This window comes from Cryptomeria japonica, chromosome 8 (assembly GCF_030272615.1).
Source record: "Cryptomeria japonica chromosome 8, Sugi_1.0, whole genome shotgun sequence".
Lineage (NCBI taxonomy): Eukaryota > Viridiplantae > Streptophyta > Pinopsida > Cupressales > Cupressaceae > Cryptomeria > Cryptomeria japonica.
The window spans coordinates 657,658,627-657,680,387 of NC_081412.1; the positions used below are offsets into that span (position 1 = coordinate 657,658,627).

Genomic DNA, 21,761 nt, shown 5'->3' on the forward strand with positions numbered 1-21,761 from the left:
TACCTTCCAGAAACTAGCAGCCCTAACCCATGCCCATTAAATTCTCACTCATCCATTCAACCACAATTTCATCTACCTGCCACTATTTGACTTCAATTTGAGTCTATCCGGTAGTTGGACATAACTGTCCACAACTGACTTGTTTATCCTTTCTTTCAAAATATTTGAGTGGGACCCACAAGCAGTTTTACAATAAAACAATTTCAGTTTTTTAGAAATTGAATTCTTGGAATTAAATCCAGCTGTGTGCTTTTTCTCAAGAAGGCATAAACTTGCAGCATTCAGAGTGTTCTTTGGTCTTTGGTCCTGGTGGTGGACTTCATCTTTGTTCAGCGGCATGGTTCCCAATGTTTGGTTGCTCTCGTGCTCCTGTAGCGCATTCCCACATCTTTTTTCTTTTCTAGTCTTCAGTGCCTGGCCTTGATTGCAATCCTTCTTCGATTTGCGTTTTAGGTCTTTCTCCTGGTTCTCTAATGATGTCTTGTGACCTGCGAACGATCAATTTCATTTCAATAGATCAATTTGAAAAATTAATTAATTTAATTTAACAAATATTAAAAATTAACGCCTGAAGGGTCATTTGAAAATTTCCCAAGTTTTAAGGCTTTTACTCCTTCCGCGAATTTAGCTGTTCCTGGCAATTTCGGGCAAGAGGGGCGTTCGAAAAGTTTTAAAAACTTTGACATTTTCACCCCTTAATGGCGAATTTCGGGATTTTGGGCACTTTTACAAAATTTTGGATTTTGGAGTGTTTGGCCAACTTTCACTTTTTCACATTTTCACTTAAAGGTTTGAATTTCGGCCCGTTTGGGACATTTTGCCAACTTTACCCTTTTTTCTCATTTTCACTTAAAGGTCCAAATTTTGGCCCTTTGAGGCATTTTGCCAACTTTACCTTTTTCACATTCACTTAAAGGTCCAAATTTCGGCCCTTTGAGACATTTTGCGAATTTCGGACCTTTTAGGTGTTTTGCCAATTTCGGACCTTTTAGGCCTTTTCCCAATTTCGGACCTTTTAGGCCTTTTGCCAATTTCGGACTTTTTAGGCCTTTTGCCAATTTCGGACCTTTTAGGTGTTTTGCCAATTTCGGACCTTTTAGGCCTTTTGCCAATTTCGGACCTTTTAGCCAGTTTGCAAACCTTTAAAAAAAACTTTGCAAACTATCCATTACTGGCGAATTTCACAAGACTTGGTCTTATTTCTCCCGCACAGGCAGACAAAATTTAGGGGGGGTCCCCTGGCAACTGACGGGGTGTGTGTGCAATACACACAACAAATGGCGACTCGACTGGGAAATGTTCCTGAACATTTCAAGGATGACTATCCGGATCGAACCCCAGAATCTCTGGTATATACCCCACAGAACAACCCAAATGACAGAAGACAAATTCAAAGTAAAAATGAGGTCGCAAACTGAATCAAGTCACCAACCTTGACAAATCAAGTGTGTGCAGTGAAATTCATTCTGGCATTAAATAAGGTTGAGATATCATTGTTTAGTTAATGCAAGTTACGTAGAGCGACTCATACTTCAAAAGCAACCTGGATAGAGCCCCGCTGCCAGTAAGCATCTATAGCCCCAACGGAGTTATCACCTGTAAGCTCACAGAGATTGCTCTGTTTCTGATAAATTCTCTTTTGAATACCGACAGAGGTGTCTGTATTCCCAAAGACAAGCAACTTGATATTTCTTTGCTTTTCAATTTCTTTTCTTTTGATTTTTCTCTTTTATTTTTCACTTTTTCATCTTGGCTGGCAAGCAGTGAAGCCTACGTGGGATTGAGCGTTACAGTGGTCGCTGAAGCAGAGCTTCAGAATTTTAAACTTGCAGTGACCTCCCTTTGATAAAACGACAGACTTAAGCGTTTAAAAGTGCAGTGATCACAACGTTGGCGACAAGACGCAGTAAGCAACTAAATTTTTAGACTGACTAAGCCTTAAACCAAAATGGACTGACTACGGGTGAAACCGTCAATTAGGTGCTCTACCAAAGTTGGCATCCAAGAAATGAGCCGGAAAAAAATTTCCGACTTCATACACCAGTGCTGGGAAAAGCAAACAAACCCCTTCAAAAACTGACAGGGAGACAACCCCTTCCGAAAGGACACCTACACTACGGAAAGCAAATTAAACTAAAGCAGAAAATAGGAAATCTAAGCTAAAAGAATAGAAAACGAACAAAAACCTAAACTAACTATGTACAAGAAGAGATCAATTGCACAAAATGTGGGCTGCATGCATGCGTTCCCGACCCATGATGATTTTTCAGTATATGCAGCAGTAATAGGGCAGTGGGAATAGTTCTCAGTTTGGCTGGTTTGTCTTTATACTCTGAAAAGAAAATTTTCAGTTGGCCACTCTCGAATTTAACCAGGACATTGGGCAAAATTATTAGTTGGGGAAGTTCATTAGGTCCTTGGTTAATCCATTTACAGGTTGTTTTTCTAGAATATTCAAAATTAAACAGAAAATTTTCAGAATTAACAGCAGGAGGGAAAGAAACAACCTGGCAAGATTCTGAGTCATGCAGAGTATTGTACGATGGGTTGTGCGGCGGGAAGGCTTCAACAGCTGTATCAAGAGGTCACCATTGGTGATGCAGCATCTCGATAGTGTCTGGTGTATGCAAATCAGCATCACATTCCACATTGGGTTCATAGGCTGAAAATTAGTCTTGAAACCGAACTCGAACTCAGGAAAGAGAGGCGCATCATCTGTCAGTGAATCCTTGGGCTGTATGAACAATGCGGCCTTATGCACTTGTATCAGTATGTCCTCAAACAACAGAGACTCTTTGATTGATTGGCCCTCAAAAACATCCTCGACGGACTCTTGGACTGCATCGTCCATTTGTGGGGCTGCTGCAAACTGCTCTTCAACCTGTGGCTGATCCACAAAGCTCCCTTGATCATCCTCTTGAACACTGTCCTCATCAGTTGCAGGGATAATAAATTCATCTGCTACCTTGGTCTGTTTGACTGGTTCATCTTGCTCAGCACTTGATAGCCCCAACTTAACATCGTCAGAAGGTGTGGTGCTGTATTGATTTTGCGATCTTCTATACTCGTCTGCAGCAAGGTAGGCACTCCACACTTTGCTTGTGATGCTCTCCTCTGGTTCTTCCGGCAATCCAAACTGAGCTTTAACTTGACTGACTGCCTCCATGCATAGCGAGTAGGTGAACTTTGAATGTGGGGTGCAGTGAATTCTGCACCACCAAGGTGACAGCACGTTCTCCAAGCATAACTCCTTTTCGAGACCAAACTGGTTCTCAATCAAATTCTTGAATCTTGTAAATTCTTCGATGCTGGACGGAGGACTGGGGATATCCGATTGTACGATCGCCTCTGGTTTGGGGACATCCCAAAAGAATATCTGCCCTTGTAATGCGATCTCAACCCTTGACAAAATGTCAAGCAATTCAGTTCATCGTGCGTTGTGGTGCCGTGAATTCTGGAGTGAGCTGCAGATGCAAATTCGAACAACCGCTTGGGATATAGCTGCAAACTCAACCTCTGCTAGATCTGAAAAATTTCGGACTGCGAACAGCCTTCATGAAGCGACTGACTCAACATACTGACTCAGAAATATTTTTGGTATTTTCTGATTTTTTTTTTTTGGCTTTTCTGGTTTAACGGGGATCTTGCATATCTCGAATATAGCATTTAAAAGGGCGATTAGACTCAACTTGCTGCAGGGAACTGTTAAGGTGCCCTCCCCAATTTTGTTGCGTACGGAGGGTAAAAGCTATAAAATTATTCTTCGAAAATATAGACTGAAATGATCTGTATTTAGCTGTTTAGACATTCATCATATCGCCCTCCTTCTAGCGCCAATTCTGTTGACGTGTCTAAAATCGCTGAACTTGCGACTTCATCCGGTCAACGCAGAATAGAATGTACTCGCTGAGTATCCTATCCTCTCTTGAGATAAGGAAATCCCTAATGCTGTTTTTTGATTGATCAAAAAGGACGACCTCAAGGTTTTGATTGTCAGGTCTTGTCTGCGGGATTACTTAGTGGTCGATGTGATTTGCTGGGAGCACAAGGGGACTTACGATTTGCAACAAGCTGGTCTGCTGTGATTCTCGAATTACGTAATAAAGAGCAAAAGGAAAGGGTTAGGAGATCTAAAACTAACAACACGGGTATGCGGGTAGACAGATTCAACATAACCAATTCCTGCTTGGCCAAAATAGCTCACAACCTTGCAGGAACGGTGCAATCTTCAAAGGGACTTGGAAGATTTTCAGACTGAAGATGCACGGCTAAGCACCCAATTCTGGCGCAGCTCAGACGGACACCTGCAATTGAACTAAGCACAATTAAAGGCTCAGGTTAACCATACAAAAGGATACACAATCAGTATATCCTCAATGGTATGAGCCTGAATCTATCAAATACCTCCACACCCAAAACAGAAAGATCTATCTAAAATGTTGAAAGAAACCATGCAAACAGGATGAAAATAAGACAATAAACACCAAATCAATGTTTATATATTTTTTTTAGCTGCCTATTACAACAATTTCTGCAGCATCTCTATGCTACTGCTAAGATCTAACCTATTCTACCTTCTAAAATCTAACTACAAAATTCTAACCAACTGTCTAACTATCTAACAAAAATCTCTAACTATCTAACCCTTTACAAAAGAAAAGCCTCTGCCTTTTATAGATTTTACAATACGAACCAAAAGCTAGGATTAACTGCATCCAAGGGTCCTGATCTGCCTTCTAGAAACTAGCAGCCCTAACCCATGCCCATTAAATTCTCACTCATCCATTCAACCACAATTTCAACTACCTACCACTATTTGGCTTCAATTTGAGTCTATCTGATAGCTGGACATAACTGTCCACAACTGACTTGTTTCTCCTTTCTTTCAAAATATCTGAGTGGACCTACAAGCAGTTTTACAATAAAACAATTTCAGCTTTTTAGAAATTGAATTCCTGGAATTAAATCCAGTTGTGTGCTTTTTCTTGAGAAGGCATAAACTTGCAGCATTCAGAGTGTTCTTTGGTCTTTGGTCCTGGTGGTGGACTTCATCTTTGTTCAGCGGCATGATTCCCAATGTTTGGTTGCTCTCGCGCTCCTGCAGCGTGTTCCCACATCTTTTTTCTTTTCCAGTCTTCAGTGCCTGGCCTTGATTGCGATCCTTCTTCGATTTGCGTTTTAGTTGTTTCTCTTGGTTCTCTAATGACGTCCTGCGACCTGCAAACGATCAATTTCATTTCAATAAATCAATTTAAAAATTAATTAATTTAATTTAACAAATATTAAAATTTAACTCCTGGAGGGTCATTTGAAAATTTCGCAAGTTTTAACGCTTTTACTCCTTCTACGAATTTAGTTGTTCCTGGCAATTTTGGGCAAGAGGGGCGTTCGAAAAGTTTTAAAACTTTGACATTTTCACCTCTTAATGGCGAATTTCGGGATTTTGGGCACTTTTGCAAACTTTGGGATTTTGGAGTGTTTGGCCAACTTTCACTTTTTCACATTTTCACTTAAAGGTCCGAATTTCGGCCCCTTGAGGGCATTTTGCCAACTTTACCTTTTTTTCTCATTTTCACTTAAAGGGCCAAATTTTGGCCCTTTGAGGCATTTTGCCAACTTTACCTTTTTCACATTTTCACTTAAAGGTCCAAATTTGGGCCCTTTGAGGCATTTTGCCAATTTCGGATCTTTTAGGCCTTTTGCCAATTTCGGACCTTTTAGGCCTTTTGCTAATTTCGGACCTTTTAGGCCTTTTGCCAATTTCGGACCTTTTAGCCAGTTTGCAAACCCTTAAAAAGAAACTTTGCAAACTACCCATTACTGGCGAATTTCACAAGACTTGGTCTTATTTCTCCCGCATAGGCAGACAAAATTTAGGGGGTGTCCCCTGTCAAGTGACGGGGGTGTGTGTGCAATACGCACAACACTCACTTATCAAGCTGGAGGATCGGATAACCTTGCAGACGTATTGAATGCACATGGACAAAGAGTAGCTTACCATATCTTTACAAAAGATATACATTAAACAGAGAAGATATAACTCAAAATTCTCTGGAAATGCCATAAAAAAGCCACCCAATCAAAACTAATATCCTTTCTACCTATACATGTTAAGAAAACAATCAAAAGGCAAAAATTCAAAAAAGGCAGGAAAAAACAACTAATTGCTAAATTCAAAAATTCAAAATTCTAGGAACATAGAGAGAGAAGAATTAGAAAGCTCCCAATCCATTTTGTTTGTATTGTTGAAGTCTCTCAATATGTTGTTGGTAATCTTCATCATCTATTGAAGTCCTTGGCCACCTCAATTCTGATCATTCCACTATCAAGCCTTTATAGTGCATCAAAGTAGGTCTCCAACTTCTTTAATATCTTTGTTTCATCAGCAAAAATATCAACTCGCATGGGATCCAAGGTAGTCTTGATCTTTGCCTTCCAGTCTGATTTTGATCTCAAAATTCTTTTCCCTTCAAGATTGCTCCTCTCCCTATCAAATAGGACAGGCATATGACAAGTGACAAGACACTGGAAGCCTGATAATTCTAACTTGATCCTCATAGTATACATCTTGTGGGTGATGAAAATTTGTTTCATCACATTATGCTCCATTCTGAAATTCATCATAGTGCTGTGTAGATGGGGAGGGAGAGGTCTAACTAGAGCAATCTTTAACACTGTAATTGTCTTGTTCAAATAAGAAAGAGAGTAAGCAAGAAATCTCTAGATTCTCTACCATCTTAAGTGCTCTTGGTAAAACCCTAAGACCTCCTTGTGTTCATCCCATGCTGCATTTGCATGATCAAGAATTGTATTGAACTTAGCTTGAATCAACATCTCATTTGTGTGAGTGCCTTTTCCATTCTTGAAGCGTCCAACCTTAATAGATCAATTTCATTATTCATCCTTGAGATATCCAGCCTAGCCTGAGCTAAATCTCTTCTTAATCCAATACCCTCCTCAGAATGATATTCTTGCAAAGTAGGAAACTTGTATGTTGGTCTTGAATACAACTGCTCTTCAAGTTGTTTCACTCTATCTCTCAAGATGTGAACCTCCTCATCAGTTTTCAAAGCTACCTTGTGGGCAAATCTTGCCATATGCATAGTCATATTCGTGGCCTCTATGGTAAAAGTATCAGCCACTTTCTTGACAAATCAAACTTCCACAAAGCTGATCCAATTCCTAACTTAATGCTGGTCTTTGCGTAACTGGATGTAAGCACCAAATAACTAGTTGATCCAGGTGATCATCAAAAATAGTACCAGAGAGCAACTTATGCCTCTGTAAAGGATCCATAGTTTCTAGGTCAATATCATGCCTTCGCCTTAGGGAATCAAATGCAATAGCAGAAGAAATATCCCACCCCTCAAGAAGAAGTACACCACTCTTCTTTACCACTTGTCTCCCCATTATTTTAGGGGTCATGACAGCTAACTATTCCTTTATAGATTTTTGAAGTTCATCTTTTATTCCAAGTCTTTCCTCTTCCCTCAAACTGTCAAGCTGAATTCCCTTCCTTCTTTGCATTTCATCCACCATATTTCTTATCATAAACTGTTGAAACTCCCTTGTGAGAATGAAATCATCATCACTCATAAATTGCTCACATGCATTAAGCCTTATGTGTTCACTGAGGTCCCCACCTAACTTGAATGCATCGAGGGCCTATTCTTGAGATGGGTCCTTGTTGATGTGTCTTTTGTACACGACCAAAAACAAAATAAAATACCTAAAGGTACCTTATCCTCTCTTGAACAAAGTTTCTCGACTGCTGAAGATCTCGCCAAAGGATCAGTCAGAGTAACTCCAAGGTTCTGTTATGTGGGATCTGTACTCGTGGATAAGCTCTTCGTGGTATGATGTGATTTGCTGGAATCACAAGGGGACTTACACTCGATGACCTGAACGTCTGATTTGCTGGAATCGCAAGTCCTATTTACTAACTAGAAGACAAACAAATGGCAAAAGATGCAGGGTTCAGGAAGTCTACTCAACTACCTAGAATGCGAGAAGATGGATGAACGACTAGGTGGAGTCCTACTGGGCTGGGTCTCACCATTAGGCTTGAACAATCCGACACCAACTCAGTGCGATCTTCTAAGGGATGCTTCCAATACGTTCAAATCGTACACTAGCAGACACTAATCACCATTCAAGATAATGCATGAACAATAGACGTGTAACGACTTAAGATTAAGCTCAATTTATACCAGTTGACCACGCAGGGCGCACTTACAATCAGTAAGAGGCTAGTGGTATGGATTAGACGGATTCCACACAGGTGCATTCAACAACTTCTTTCATTCAATTTAATTATCTATCATCTAAAATGAAGATTCAACAAGAGACCATGCATGTTGCAACAAAACAACACACTCACCATAACTTCAATGAAAATGGAGTTTGTTTACAATCACTGGCAACAATTTCTTGCCTTGTCCTCCTAATTTACTCTAATTGCTATTCTATTAGCTGACTATTCACTATTAGCTAACTATTCACCCACTATCAACTATTGACTAACTATTCGCCTTTACAAATGAGGAGCAAGGGCTTATATAGTGCTCTCAATACAATTCAATGGCTCAGATAAATTTGAGATCAATGGCCGAGATTTTACAATGAAAACCCTAATTAGGGTTTGTTACAACAAACTCAATTCTAGCCAATGAAATAATTGCATTATTTGGACACATGTCTTCTCTGGAATATTCTACCAATGGATAATCGGGGTAGGTACATCGAAGTTAGTGTCATCATTGATGAGTCAGGTACATTGAATCTGGACATGCTGTGGTGGACCAATCCGACTGGAGGAGTGATGACTAGGATGCCACCTTGTCTGACCCTTGTAACTTGGTAGATGTTCAATTTGATGATACTGAGAAGCTAACTTTAATTAACTCTTCTGAAACTCTTTGCTTCTTCAACGGACCCTTGCTTTAACCTCCTTAGTCTTTGATGTGCAGGATGGATGGTGTACCTTTCCTTGAAATGCTGGACTGGAAGAGGTCGTCCCTGATGATGCTGGACTGGAGAAGGTCGTCCTTGATGATGCTGGACTGGAGAAGGTCATCCTTGATCTGGCCTGGTCTTCTTTCATCTACAAGACAAACCATAAGATGATTAAGGGCACATAATATATTTATTCTAACATAGCATTTTATACCTTAAATCATCAACAAGAAGACATCAAAATGAAGTTTGCTCAAGATTCTTTCTAGGGACAGGCTCCATAAGAATTTCGCCCTAGACCGTTTGGAAGGGTCAGGAGCGAATTTTGCATTCCTGGCTCAAATTCTTCTCACTTTTTGATCGTACTTGCTTAGATACATGCCCAAGGATGCCCTCATTCTCAACCAACACCAAGCTTGATGTAAATTTGGGGCAAAATAGAGGTTTTAAGAATTTCGCTCTGGACCCTTTGGAAGGGTCAGGAGCGAAATTTATATTTTAGGACAAAATCTATCATGCCTATACTCCAAAATGCCTTCCAAGGCAAGCATACACTAGTCTTCTCTCCACCAAGGTCTGGGAATCCATCTCCTGATCTTCATCACGAGCAATTTAGGTGAAATTGGGAATTTCGCTCTGGACCCTTTGGAAGGGTCAAGAGTGAAATTCAAGTTTTAGGTCTCAATTCGTCATCTCCTTCACTTCAATTCATCTTGCAGGACAAAGTAACATCATTTCAACCTCAACTACGCCTTAGGACTCAGTCTCGACTTGACACAAGGAGGAAATAGGTAGATTGAAGAATTTCGCTCTGGACCCTTTGGAAGGGTTAGGAGCAAAATTCTAATTTTAGCTCAAAATTTGCATTTTTAATGATCAAGAATCTTTCGAAGGCATTCCAAATAGCTTCTCACACCCTAGTCTAGGCCTGACTTTATTCAAAATTTATAGAAAAAGATGGTTTTAGTGTTTTTCGCCCTGGACCCTTTGGAAGGGTCAGGAGTGAATTTCTTGTTTTGAGGTCATTTCTTCATATTTGATGACTCTTGGAAATTCAAGGACATGCCTAAGGACACCTTTAATCTTGATCCACACTAGACTTGGCATAAAATTGAGGGAAAAGATAGGTTTTGCACAATTTCGCCCTGGACCCTTTGGAAGGGTTGGGAGCGAATTTCTTCCTCTAGGTTTGAAATTTCATTTCTTGAACTCCAATCTACATTGCCAAGCAAAAATACATCACTCCACTTCCATATACGCTATAGGAACCAAAGTTTTGACCTCAAAATGACTAGAAAGAATTTCGCTAGAAATTATGGCCAAGGACAGGACCCATAATGAATTTCGCCCTGGACCCTTTGGAAGGGTCAGGAGCGAATTTCTTCCTCTAGCCCAAAATCATCATTTTTGGAGACAACAATCAATTCAAGGGCAATCTCAAGGGCATCCCTCACCTTGGTCTAGGCATGGCTTGGCACAAATTTGAAAGGAATAGGTGGATTTTAGGATTTTCGCTCTTGACCCTTTGGAAGGGTCAGGAGCGAAAATCTTGTTTTAGGTTTATTCCTCCATCTTTCGACCTCAACCAACTTCAAAAGGGCAAGAACACCAATCCTCACACTCATGCAAACTATAAAAAACCCAAGTTTGACTTGACTTTGCAAGGAAAATAAGTGATTTTAGGAATTTTGCTCTAGACCCTCTAGAAGGGTCAGGAGCAAAATTCACTATTTGGCTCAATTCCTTCACTTTCAATGATTTCCTAGCACTTGAAGTCATTCCTAAGGATCTCTTTCATCTCAATTCACTTTAGTCTGCAATTACATTGGCACAATATTGGGAAAAAGGTGATTTTGAGAAAATTCGCTCTGGACCCTCTGGAAGGGTCAGGAGCGAATTTCTCATTCTTGACTTGATCTTTCATCTCTTCAATCTCATTCCTCCTTACAAGATAAATTTCATCATTTCTCATCTAAGGAACAAAGTTTTAAGCCTAAGCAAGGTCAAAAAATAGGTTTGTAAGGAATTTCGCTCTGGACCCTTTGGAAGGGTCAGGAGCGAAATTCAACTTCTTGGCTAAAATCCTTCACTTTTCAATGCTTTCAAACATTTCCAAAGGCCAAACATGTCCATTCTTCCTTTCAAGATGCCTTGCAAATAAAAATTTGGTCAAACAAGGAAGGGAATGAGATCTACGAAGATTTTCGCTTTGGACCCTTTGGAAGGGTCAGGAGCGAAAATCATGATTTGGGCTTGATTGTTCATTTTTCAAACTTCAATCTTGTTTTGGGAGCAAACATAGATCCTTCTTCCTGCATCTCCACCAAGATCCTGACTTTGGCTAAGGGAGAAACGAGTGTTTTCAAGAATTTCGCTCTGGACCCTTTGGAAGGGTCAGGAGCGAAAATCTTGTTTTAGGCTAAAATCCTCTATTTCCTCCACCTCTAGTCATTTCCTTAGGAAAAAATATGTCTAACACTTCCACACATGCCTTAGAAACTAGGAAATTAGTCTTGACAAGTGAGAATTTGAGGTTTATAAGGACTTTCGCTCTGGACCCTTTGGAAGGGTCAGGAGCGAAAATCTTGATTTAGGCTAATTTCCATCATTTTGTAGTCTTAAACCTTCTCTCCAAGGCAAACTTGTATCCAAGTCTCCTCAACTATGCCTCAAAAATCCAAAACTTGGCCATATGAAAGAGCAAAATAGAGGAAAAGGTATATTTCGCTCTGGACCCTTTGGAAGGGTTAGAAGCGAAATTCATGTTTTGGTCAAAATCGCTCATTCTTCCACATTCTATCACCTCAAAAGGTAAAGACATCATTCTCCTTCCAACTACGCCCAAGGAACTAGGTTGGTAGTCTAAGCAAGGATGCAAATGAGGCTTATGAAGAATTTCGCTTTGGACCCTTTGGAAGGGTCAGGAGCGAAATTCCTATTTTAGGCAAAAATCCTTAACTTCATCTCTTTTAGTCACTCCCTAAGGCAAGAACATATCCGTTTACCCCCACTATGATCAAGGAACAAGACTTTCAGTGCAAACAAGGAAGAAAAAGGGGTCTTCTAAGAATTTCGCTCTGGACCCCCTGGAAGGGTCAGGAGCGAAATTCCTCTTTGAGCTCAAGTCTTGGCTTCATTTTCACATTTCTTCATTCAAACAAGTGCCTTTTCCTTCATTCAAACCTAGGAATGGGTTAGCTTATAGTTTGGGTCAAGGTGGAGTGTCTTGTAGAGGAATTCGCTCTGGACCCTTTGGAAGGGTCAGGAGCGAAATTCCTATTCTAGGCTCAATTCACCTTCAAACTGACTTGACTTTGTCTTAGACTTGATCCTAGATCCATTTCCTTCTATATCCTTGCCCGTTCGCTCAACCACTCTTTGACTTAGGTGAGATCCTGAGTCCTTGGTGAATTTTCGCCTTGGACCCTTTGGAAGGGTCAGGAGCGAAATTGAAATTTGCTCTGGACCCTTTGGAAGGGTCAGGAGCGAAATTTGACATTTTAGCCTCTCCGTCAAGACCATTTTATGGAATATAACATTTCATATACTTTAAGTTATATTCCATATATACTATCAGGATGTTTGAGAGTGGTTTCAGACCTCCAGGAGTTATAATGCAAATTCTAGTTTTTGGAGGATTCTTCAGTTTTCCAGACAGTCAAATTTCAGGATCAGGACATTCCAGACTTAGCCAAATTTCAGGGCATTTGAAGATCAGGATGACATTCCAGACTTCATCACTCACCAACTTGACCTAGCTCGGACCTTCAAGGATGATACTCACTCACCAAGCAAGGCACAATTAGCAACAAGAGCAAAACCAGGCCCTAAGGAAGACTTTCAAAGAAACCCTAACCTAGAGCATCTACTGACTCAACCTAGCTCAAGCAGAGCTTGCTATCCAGCGATCCCCCTGACAGCACTCATCATGCAAAGGCTAATAGACAAAACCCTAAAAGACCTAGAAAACAAACCCCAAAAAGCAAAAAAAAGTAGGGGTCCCCATTTGCAATGGGGCGATGTGTGAATACGTCACAACAGTCCTCTATCCTCACACCTAGTATTATTTCTTGGTGTAGAGTTATCAACACTCCCAAATATCCTTTCTTCCATCTGAGGATGACCATTGGTAAGTGCTGTTTCATGAGACATTTCCATCTGAAATTCAAGCATATTATCCATCATGATTGTTGTCACATGGCTGCAGGTGTAATCTTCATTAGTTTCTGATAGTTTTTCCACAGAATGCCGATCCAACTCATCTTCCTTAATGATATCTCTTTAAAATTTTAAAGCCTTATCATTAGATGTTGATCCTTAAGGAATATTTTCTGTTATTTCCTTTTCCTCATGGCTGCAAACTCCATTTCCGCTTTCATCTCTAGAGCATTCTTCCATCCCTTAGACTATTTGTGTGATTTCTAACAATCTAGCATTATTTCCTTCTTCCATAGGAGTGGCTGTTGTAGATGATTGAGTGTTTATCTTGGATGACGAAGCATATGCCAAACTTACTTGTAAACAAAGATCATTAATTTCTTTGTCTTTTTCTTCAACCATCTTGGTAGCTTGATCTCTATCTTTGAGCAAGTGAAGGTAATCAGTCTTTATTACTTCCATGGCCTCTTTGATATATTGCAATTGTAACTGAGAGATCCTACTTCGCAGTCCCTTTAGTCTTTTCTCAATTTGTATCTTACCAATAAGGTTTTCAATGGATTTTTGAGTGTTATCCATCCTTGTAAGTGCTTGTGTTATCTTGTCATTTGAAACCACACATTTATTCTTAATACCTTGCAATGCCATGAGTTCATGATCAAATTTATGATCAAACTCATTTAAGTGATTTGGGTTGGCACTTCAGAAATTTTCTGATTCTTCTTCATTTGATTGAATGTTGTCTTTGTCAATGATAAGTGACTTACATGAAGACATCAAATAAACTTCGGAAGATAAGATGGCATTGTGAATGCAATCCATTCCTTCATTATACTTGACAATGTTGATCTCCACATTTCCCACATAAAAACTTGAGTAATCTTCGCCTGCAGCAACATCTTCTTCATGGCTGTCCCATGAACTGTGTGCCTCATGACTATCAACTTGTTGAAGGTGCTTCATAGGAGGTTTTACAATCTCATGTAGCCATTGCTCAGAATCAGTTCCCAGCAATATTAGATCAAATTTGTTTTCAAACCCTTCATCTGAAAATAAGCATTCACCATGCTCTTCTTCTCTAGGAACATTATTGAACCCATCATAAGGAACACCTAATAAATCTGAAGTTGTTTCCCAGGCTGCTGCCTTGTCCTCTTCATCTTGCACAACCTTAACCATGGAAACTGTATCATGAAGCCCTGTCACATAATCTTGACGACTATCCTTATCTGAGTGATCTGCTATGAACCTTTCTTCCCTTGCCTGTTTCTCATTGTTCAAGCTTTTCAGCACACCGCCAATTCCTATATGAAATTGCTTGAATGGATGGGAGGGTTTTCATCATCAAATCCAAAAGGAAATCTAGAGGGTTTGTGCCCTCAAATCCAAAAAGAAACTAAGAGGGTTTTTGTCCTCCAAATTTGGATTCCAACAGGGTTTTCGTCCTTAAGCAGAAAAATGAACATGGGAGTTCAATCTCAGAGATGGGATTTTTTTCACAAAACAATGGATGTTTTTCCTTGAGCCCAGGTCCTTTTATAATCAACTGTTTGGTATTTTTATCATCCTTGAGAAGCCTGTAGAATTTTTATTTTTTATTTATTTTTTTAAATTTAATATTTCAACATTCCACTTATCCTAATGACACAGTTGATAACATCTTAAGCCCTCATTTAAAAACACTTTATAGAATCACTTTTAGGTGTTATAATTTAATAATAAAATATAAGCTGCCTTGTATAAATTTCTAGTTACTTTTTGGGCAACTTAAATTAAATTGTTAAATTATACCCTTATCTCAAAAAAGGGGACATGATGCATGCGGAGAAAACTTGTGCCTAAATATATACAGGCATAAAATATTTGGTATCATGCCTTACTATGTCCAATTGGTATTATATGATTGACCTTTCAAGAAGAAGCTTTCATGGAGTCCTTATTTAGCCAGTAACCTTCAAAAAGGTATTATGCTTTTGATTATTAAGTTAGTACTCTTATTTCAGTAATTAATTTGCAACTCAACAAATGATGGGCATTGAGAAGCAATGCATCGATTATTGATTGATGTGTTACAGTCATGCAGATGGTTGAGCTTGATATCAACCAACAATTACAGTAAATCGATAGTTGCAATTACTGAGTTGTTGATGAAGAGAGAAATATATTGTAGAAATGTAAGCATAGCAAGAGTAGATCTTGGCCTTAGATAAATTAGCAAGTCATGATTTATCATGAGCTTAGTCAAAGAGCTGAACATTAAAGAGGAAACAAAATTTGAACAGTATAACAATATGGTAAGCCAATCCATTTGTGGGCTTCTAAACGTGGGGTAATCCTACACCTCATTGGTCTTTCAATCGGCAATTGCTTAAAAAACTATCTTTACCTTTACCTATGATTTACTGCAAATCGTATGTTTTAGTGTAAATTCTGTACAGGTCTGGAGCACATAATATTACATTGCATATTTATATAAATTGATAATATAGTGTAAGCACTGTAGAGAATCTCTTCTAAGTTCTATGTTTAGTTGCCACTTAATCCTACAGAGGTCGCAAGGGAAACAATGTATGAGTTGTTTGGAGATGGCACTTTTTGAGGAGGTCCCTCTGTTATACTATCACCTGGATCATTATTCTGGCAACTCATAAAATGCCTTTGCATTTCCTTTATGATGTTTTTTGATGCCTTAATTAATCTTTCAGCTTAGGCTTCTCAGTTTTCGTTTTTCAGTATAAGCTTTTGAATTTCTAGATTAGTGGATGGCAAATAGCAATAGGAAGGGGGATGGAGACGGGACAGTCATGTGGGTTGCGTTTTGTGTAAATTGTATGTTCTTTTTATTTGCACATTTCCATATACCAACATGTGTCTTCTCCTAAATGCTTTCTTCCTTTAGAAGTTTCCTTTTCTTTTCTTCTCTTAGAAGCTTCCTGTCCTGTACAAACTTCTTTCTATATCATCGTACACTATAAATACCTAAGAAAATGGTGTCTATAACATATGCACAGTTTTTGCTAGTAGCTGTGTTTCTTGCTTGCAGTTGTCTCTTAACAGTTCCTGTATTTAGTTCTCTCTTAACACTGTTTCTGCTAATGTCCTATCATGGACAGCTCACCTATAACATAAAGGCTGTTATGTTTGTATCCAGATCAGTATTGCCATGTTACCAAAATGCAGTGCAGGAAAACATCAAGAGACCCATTTTGTGACATAAAAAATGCTTCATGTGCATATGACATGCAATACCATCAATCATTTCATTAGAACATCATGAAACCTGTGACATGATATCTATGAGAATGCTATCGTTCTCATTAGGAAAATTAACAATTTAGTAATTTAAATGTCTCCAGCATGCATGTCAATATGGTATAAGAAGAATGTGGTAAATCTCCTTCAATGTTTATTAGAATGCAGTCAAAGGATTGGTTGAAACAGGTTTTGTCAATTGGGCACGATTGTTTGGAGTCACTTTGGAGTCTTGGACACATCCCATACACAACAATTTATAAAAGACCATAAAGAAAATTGATCATTTGGATATGACATTTAGTGAGTTAAGGATGGCACACACCTATGGAAATGAGAGTTATTTTGGTTTCTTTTAATAATCTACAGATAATTGCAATTCTCTGTTTAGACCCATTGAGTTCATGGATTAACAGGTATAAATTCAATGATGAATGCGTAACAAGGCAAAGCTTGGAAACAGTTTTAGATGAGCAATATGGGGGAGAAGAGGAAGTAAGTAATTTTCTAATTAATCTTGACTTTACCTGCAACTGTTGGCTCTAGGGAGTATGTTACTCAATTTGAAGTCTTTTCCTTATGCTCTTATCCTTGCAGATATCTCAGAAAAAAGTTGGCGATAATGAGACAGTTTCATTCCCGCGACATTCAAGTGCCTATATGCTAGTTTATGTCAGGGAAAGTGACAAAGATACGATAATGTGCAAACTAGATGATGAGGATATCATAGAACTCTTAAAGGTGTGACTATCTGAGAATTGTGCCTATGTTTCTCTTGCATTTTCCATTTGTTGTCTAATTAGGCCGTTTGACTTCCTTTGGCTTCAGCTACACATTTACCCCTTCTGTTTTCTGATTGATGGTTTGACTTTATTTAAAGGGTAAACGAGGTTCCTTAGCCAAAATTCTTAGTTGTAATATAGTTACTTGCCAAAGGAAAGTTATTGTTCTTGTTGTAGAATGGTGAAATGAGTCAGAGGAAACTTTGTATCTCAGCTGTAATTCTGTTCTTTTTCCAACAACATGTTTTTCACAACTAATTCAATATGTCAAGTTGGGTACGTATCTTGGAAGAATCTGTTTGATGGTCAATCTCATGTCTTGCTGCTTTTCTTGTGAACTGCAAACACTCTTGGAAGGCATAGTAGCAATATCAGAAGCACTCAGAAAATCCCCAAGAAATATCCTTCCAATTCTAACCAATTATATTGTTTCCCAACATCAATGCATTTTGTTGGACTGATTCTTAAAATGGAAGAGAAATGTGCTGACATTGGTCTCTATCAGCAATGCATTTCTTTGCTTGAGAACTGCGCGAGACAACAAAAGCAGTGTCTGAACATTTTGAGAATTAATTATCTGCACTTGTTTGACAGACATGAGATTATTGGTGAGATTTTAAATAGAAGAAAAGAATAAGAGATAAATTGCTGTTAAATATTAAGAAAAAATCTCTGCAAACTGTTCCTAAAAGGCAGCATATGGCCTACACCAATGCTCCTTCACAACAATTTGCATTTCAACATAAGAACATTGCAAAGGGAATCCACTTCCTATCAAGGTGCCATGGAATTGGTAGCCCCATAACCTGATAATGTAGCTATAATCCAATTTCTTTCTTTGAAAGGCTTCCAACATTCTTTAATAGCCTGGCCTATCTTCTGTTAACTCCCTTGACAACCCAGCTGTTGTTATTTCTACAAACAGTTGGCAGTCAATTGTAGAAGATTTGATTTTTTCCCCTTTTTATTGTAGTTTTCTGTGGTTTAGTTGTCCTTGTTACATTTTTTTGATGTAGGAGGGGTTTCATTCATAGAAATGACAACATTCAAGAAACAATGCAAGAACATACATGAACACAATTTAAATTCATTCAATTTCACCCAAACTGGAATTATAAAGAACTAGAATACTGTATTTCTCTTTCAGATTTAACTGTCCTTTAATATATTGGTGCTTTCGAGCTTACAAGGGTACCGGTATACACACTGTATTAAGGAAACCACTAATCAAATGAAGGGCCGATACAAAAGATCCTGGTATGTTCCCACTGTGCGAGTTTCCAGTTAACTGTTGCATCGTCCCAGAGACATGTCACTGTATTCCAGCTCCATACTTCACTCCCAGCAATGACCAAGACAGCGTTTTGGGGTTAACTGGTGGTGGCTTCTTTCTTTAACCTCTGGCTGCTTCCAATACAACTTCCAGCACACTAAATAGTTGAACAAAGTGATAAGAGTGTCCCAGTACGGGTCTGCAACCTGTACAGCAGCAGCTAAGTCACTCCTGTGCGTGTTTGAAGGAAGGCTGATGCAAGAAGTGGAGGTCGGACCCTTCCTCAAATCGACCAGCCTGTAACTATCTATCCTCTGTGTGTTATACGGCTTAGTTTCCAAATGCTGCAACTGTTATCACTTCACCCTATGGCTGCGACTTGCACAGTAGCCACCATTCTCATTCTTCAACCACAATGCCATATGAGGTTGTTCCAGACTCAACCCTCTATTACTCCTTTCGAACTGCTAAATCACTCAACAAAATGAAGTTACCTGTCTGGACACTGCGAAAATCACCCAGCTGTGCTTACAATCGAACTGCATCTACAATATCCTTCATTCCCCTTCAATGCCAAATTTGTCTTTAGAGAGATCTCCCCAACTTGATCTTTCACAGGCAAGAGAAATGTCACACTTGAGGGATTTCCTCCACAAATGCCAGAGAATTTCCAGAACTAAATCCAGAAAACCCAATTTCCAAGAATGCACAGATTCCAAGATAAGCCAAATCTTCATTTGATGCTCTATTTATGACTTCAGCTGGGCACATTTCCCAAGACACCACAAATGTGGGATAAAAGAAAGATATGATAAAATATTATTATCCCTTGTGTCTCCAAAAAGAAGGGGACTTTAAATATTTTTTCCATTAACTATAGTCCCAACATTAAATAAATCACTAAAGTTAAATATTTAAATTTAACTTTAGGAACTTTTAATTTTTTGCCTAGTTAATTAATGGCCCATTAAATTTGCAATCTAGGTGAGGTAAAAAATACACCAAAATATTGTCAACCAAAATTGCTTCAAAATTTACCATTCACTGAACCCAAATTGACTTCTATAAATAGTAAGTTTCTGGATAACTTGTCAAATCACCTCCGATTGGCCTGCAACTGAAATTGCCTAGGCCAAATCCATCAACAATCCCTGTAAGGTCCTAGTTAGCCCATGGGACCATGGCAAAAAGGGCTAACGACCAATCACCTCATGTCTGCTAAAAAGGGGACATTACAGTCTGCCCCCCTTGAAATTGCTTGTCCTCGAGCAATCTCAACTCTGGATGCTGTAAGACATACTCACCCTCCCAAGTAGCATCCTCTACCGGCAAGTTCTTCCACTTCACCAAATATTCCTTGATGACCCGTCTTCGTAAAGTACGCTCCCTAGTTTCAAGAATGGCCTCAGGAACCAAGATAAGCTTCCCCTCATCATGAAAGGGAGGTAACTTTGCTGAAGGTACCACATTCTGACCCAATGTCTTTTTGAGGCATGACACATGAATAACATTATGTACCTTATTGTTTGCTGGCAATTCAAGGTCATAAGCCACCTCACCAACGCTCCTGATAACTTTGAAAGGTCCGTAGTAGCGTGGCTTCAACTTCTTTGCACCACTCCTTTTGAGAGTGGACTGACTGTAAGGTTGGAGCATAAGATACACCATGTCACCAACCTCAAAAGATCTCTCTACTCTGTGCTGGTCTACATATTGTTTCTGTTGGTTTTGAGCTTGCTGCTTGTTGTCCTTCAACGACCTCATGATATCCCGGCTCTCTTGTAAGAGATCCTTAGCACTCGTTATGAGAGTTGGTGAGTGAACTAGTTTTTGGTGAATTTTGTACTGTTATTGACTCTATTGTTTTGTTTGAAAGGCTCCAGATGTTTTGGATTGGCTTTCATTTCATTTGAATAAGACATCATGAAAGGCTCCAGATGTTGTGTAAGAGATGTTTAAAGTTAGGCCAAATCCATCAACGATCCCTGTAAGGTCCTGGTTAGCCCTTGGGACCATGGCAAAAGGGCTAACGACCAATCACCTCATGCCTCCTAAAAAGGGGACATTACAGTTTGACCCCCTTGAAATTGCTTGTCCTCAAGCAATCTCAATTTTGGATGCTGTAAGACATACTGACCCTCCCAAGTAGCATCCTTTACCGGCAAGTTCTTCCACTTCACCAAATATTCCCTGATGACCGGTCTCCGTAAAGTACGCTCCCTAGTTTCAAGAATGGCCTCAGGAACCAAGATAAGCTTCCTCTCATCATCAAGAGGAGGTAACGCTGCTGAAGGTACCACATTATGACCCAACGTCTTTTTGAGGCATGACACATGAATAACATTATGTACCTTATTGTCTGCCGGCAATTCAAGCTCATAAGCCACCTCACCAACCCTCCCGATAACTTTGAAAGGTCCATAGTAGTGTGGCTTTAACTTCTTTGCACCACTCCTTTTGAGATTGGACTGACGGTAAGACTGCAACATAAGATACACCATGTCACCAACCTCAAAAGATCTCTCTACTCTGTGCTGGTCACATATTGTTTCTGTTGGTTCTGAGCTTGCTGCATGTTGTCCTTAAATGACCTCATGATATCCCGACTCTCCTATAAGAGATCCTTAGCACTTGTTTTGAGAGTTGGTGAGTGAACTAATTTTTGGTGAATTTTGTACTGTTATTGACTCTATTGTTTTGTTTGAAAGGCTCCAGATGTTTGGATTGGCTTTCATTTCATTTGAATAAGACATCATGAAGTTAGCTAACTCTTTTTTTTCATTTTTGTGCAAATATTGTTTTTTATAGGTTGTACATGTTTCAGAGCATTTTGACAAATTTATATGCTCATTGTTACATTGAAAACCACAAAAAACATTAAGATTGATCAAGTTTGATTGAAAACCAACGTACTAGAGGTACTAACCCCTAACTCTGTTTGTTAGAAGTACCACCTCCCAAATCTGATTTTGTGAGCACCAACCCACTGGAAGCACCAACTCCCACTTCAGAATCCTTGAACACCAACCCACTTCACTTAAATCTGAAATTCCGCCTTGACAATGTTGCTATAACAATGGATGATGGACAGTTTGATCCTCTCAAATCTGCATATATTCCTTCCTCACATGCATATACTCTTCTTCATAAATCTGCAACTATTCTTTTCACAACTGTATCTACTCTCAGTCACAAATCTGCATATCTTTCCTTCCGTAAATCTGCCATGACTTCTTCAAAGCTTGCTTATACTCTTCTCAATAATTCTGACATAATCTATCTTCTTATTAATATATCTTGGTGCATATAATTTGATGTCTTTAAAAGCACGCACACCACAC

At 39.2% G+C, this 21,761-nt stretch overlaps 1 protein-coding gene across 4 annotated transcripts in view; it reads left to right on the forward strand.

The window, feature by feature from the left end:
• Positions 1 to 21,761, forward strand: part of LOC131049650 (ubiquitin C-terminal hydrolase 13) — a 205,001-nt gene that overhangs the window by 122,830 nt on the left and 60,410 nt on the right. For all 4 annotated transcript variants that reach the window (XM_057983710.2, XM_057983711.2, XM_057983712.2 and 1 more), the window contains 2 exons: positions 16,782 to 16,860; positions 16,963 to 17,106. In XM_057983710.2, coding sequence (XP_057839693.2) covers positions 16,782 to 16,860; positions 16,963 to 17,106 — 223 coding nt within the window. The remainder of the gene's footprint in view (positions 1 to 16,781; positions 16,861 to 16,962; positions 17,107 to 21,761) is intronic.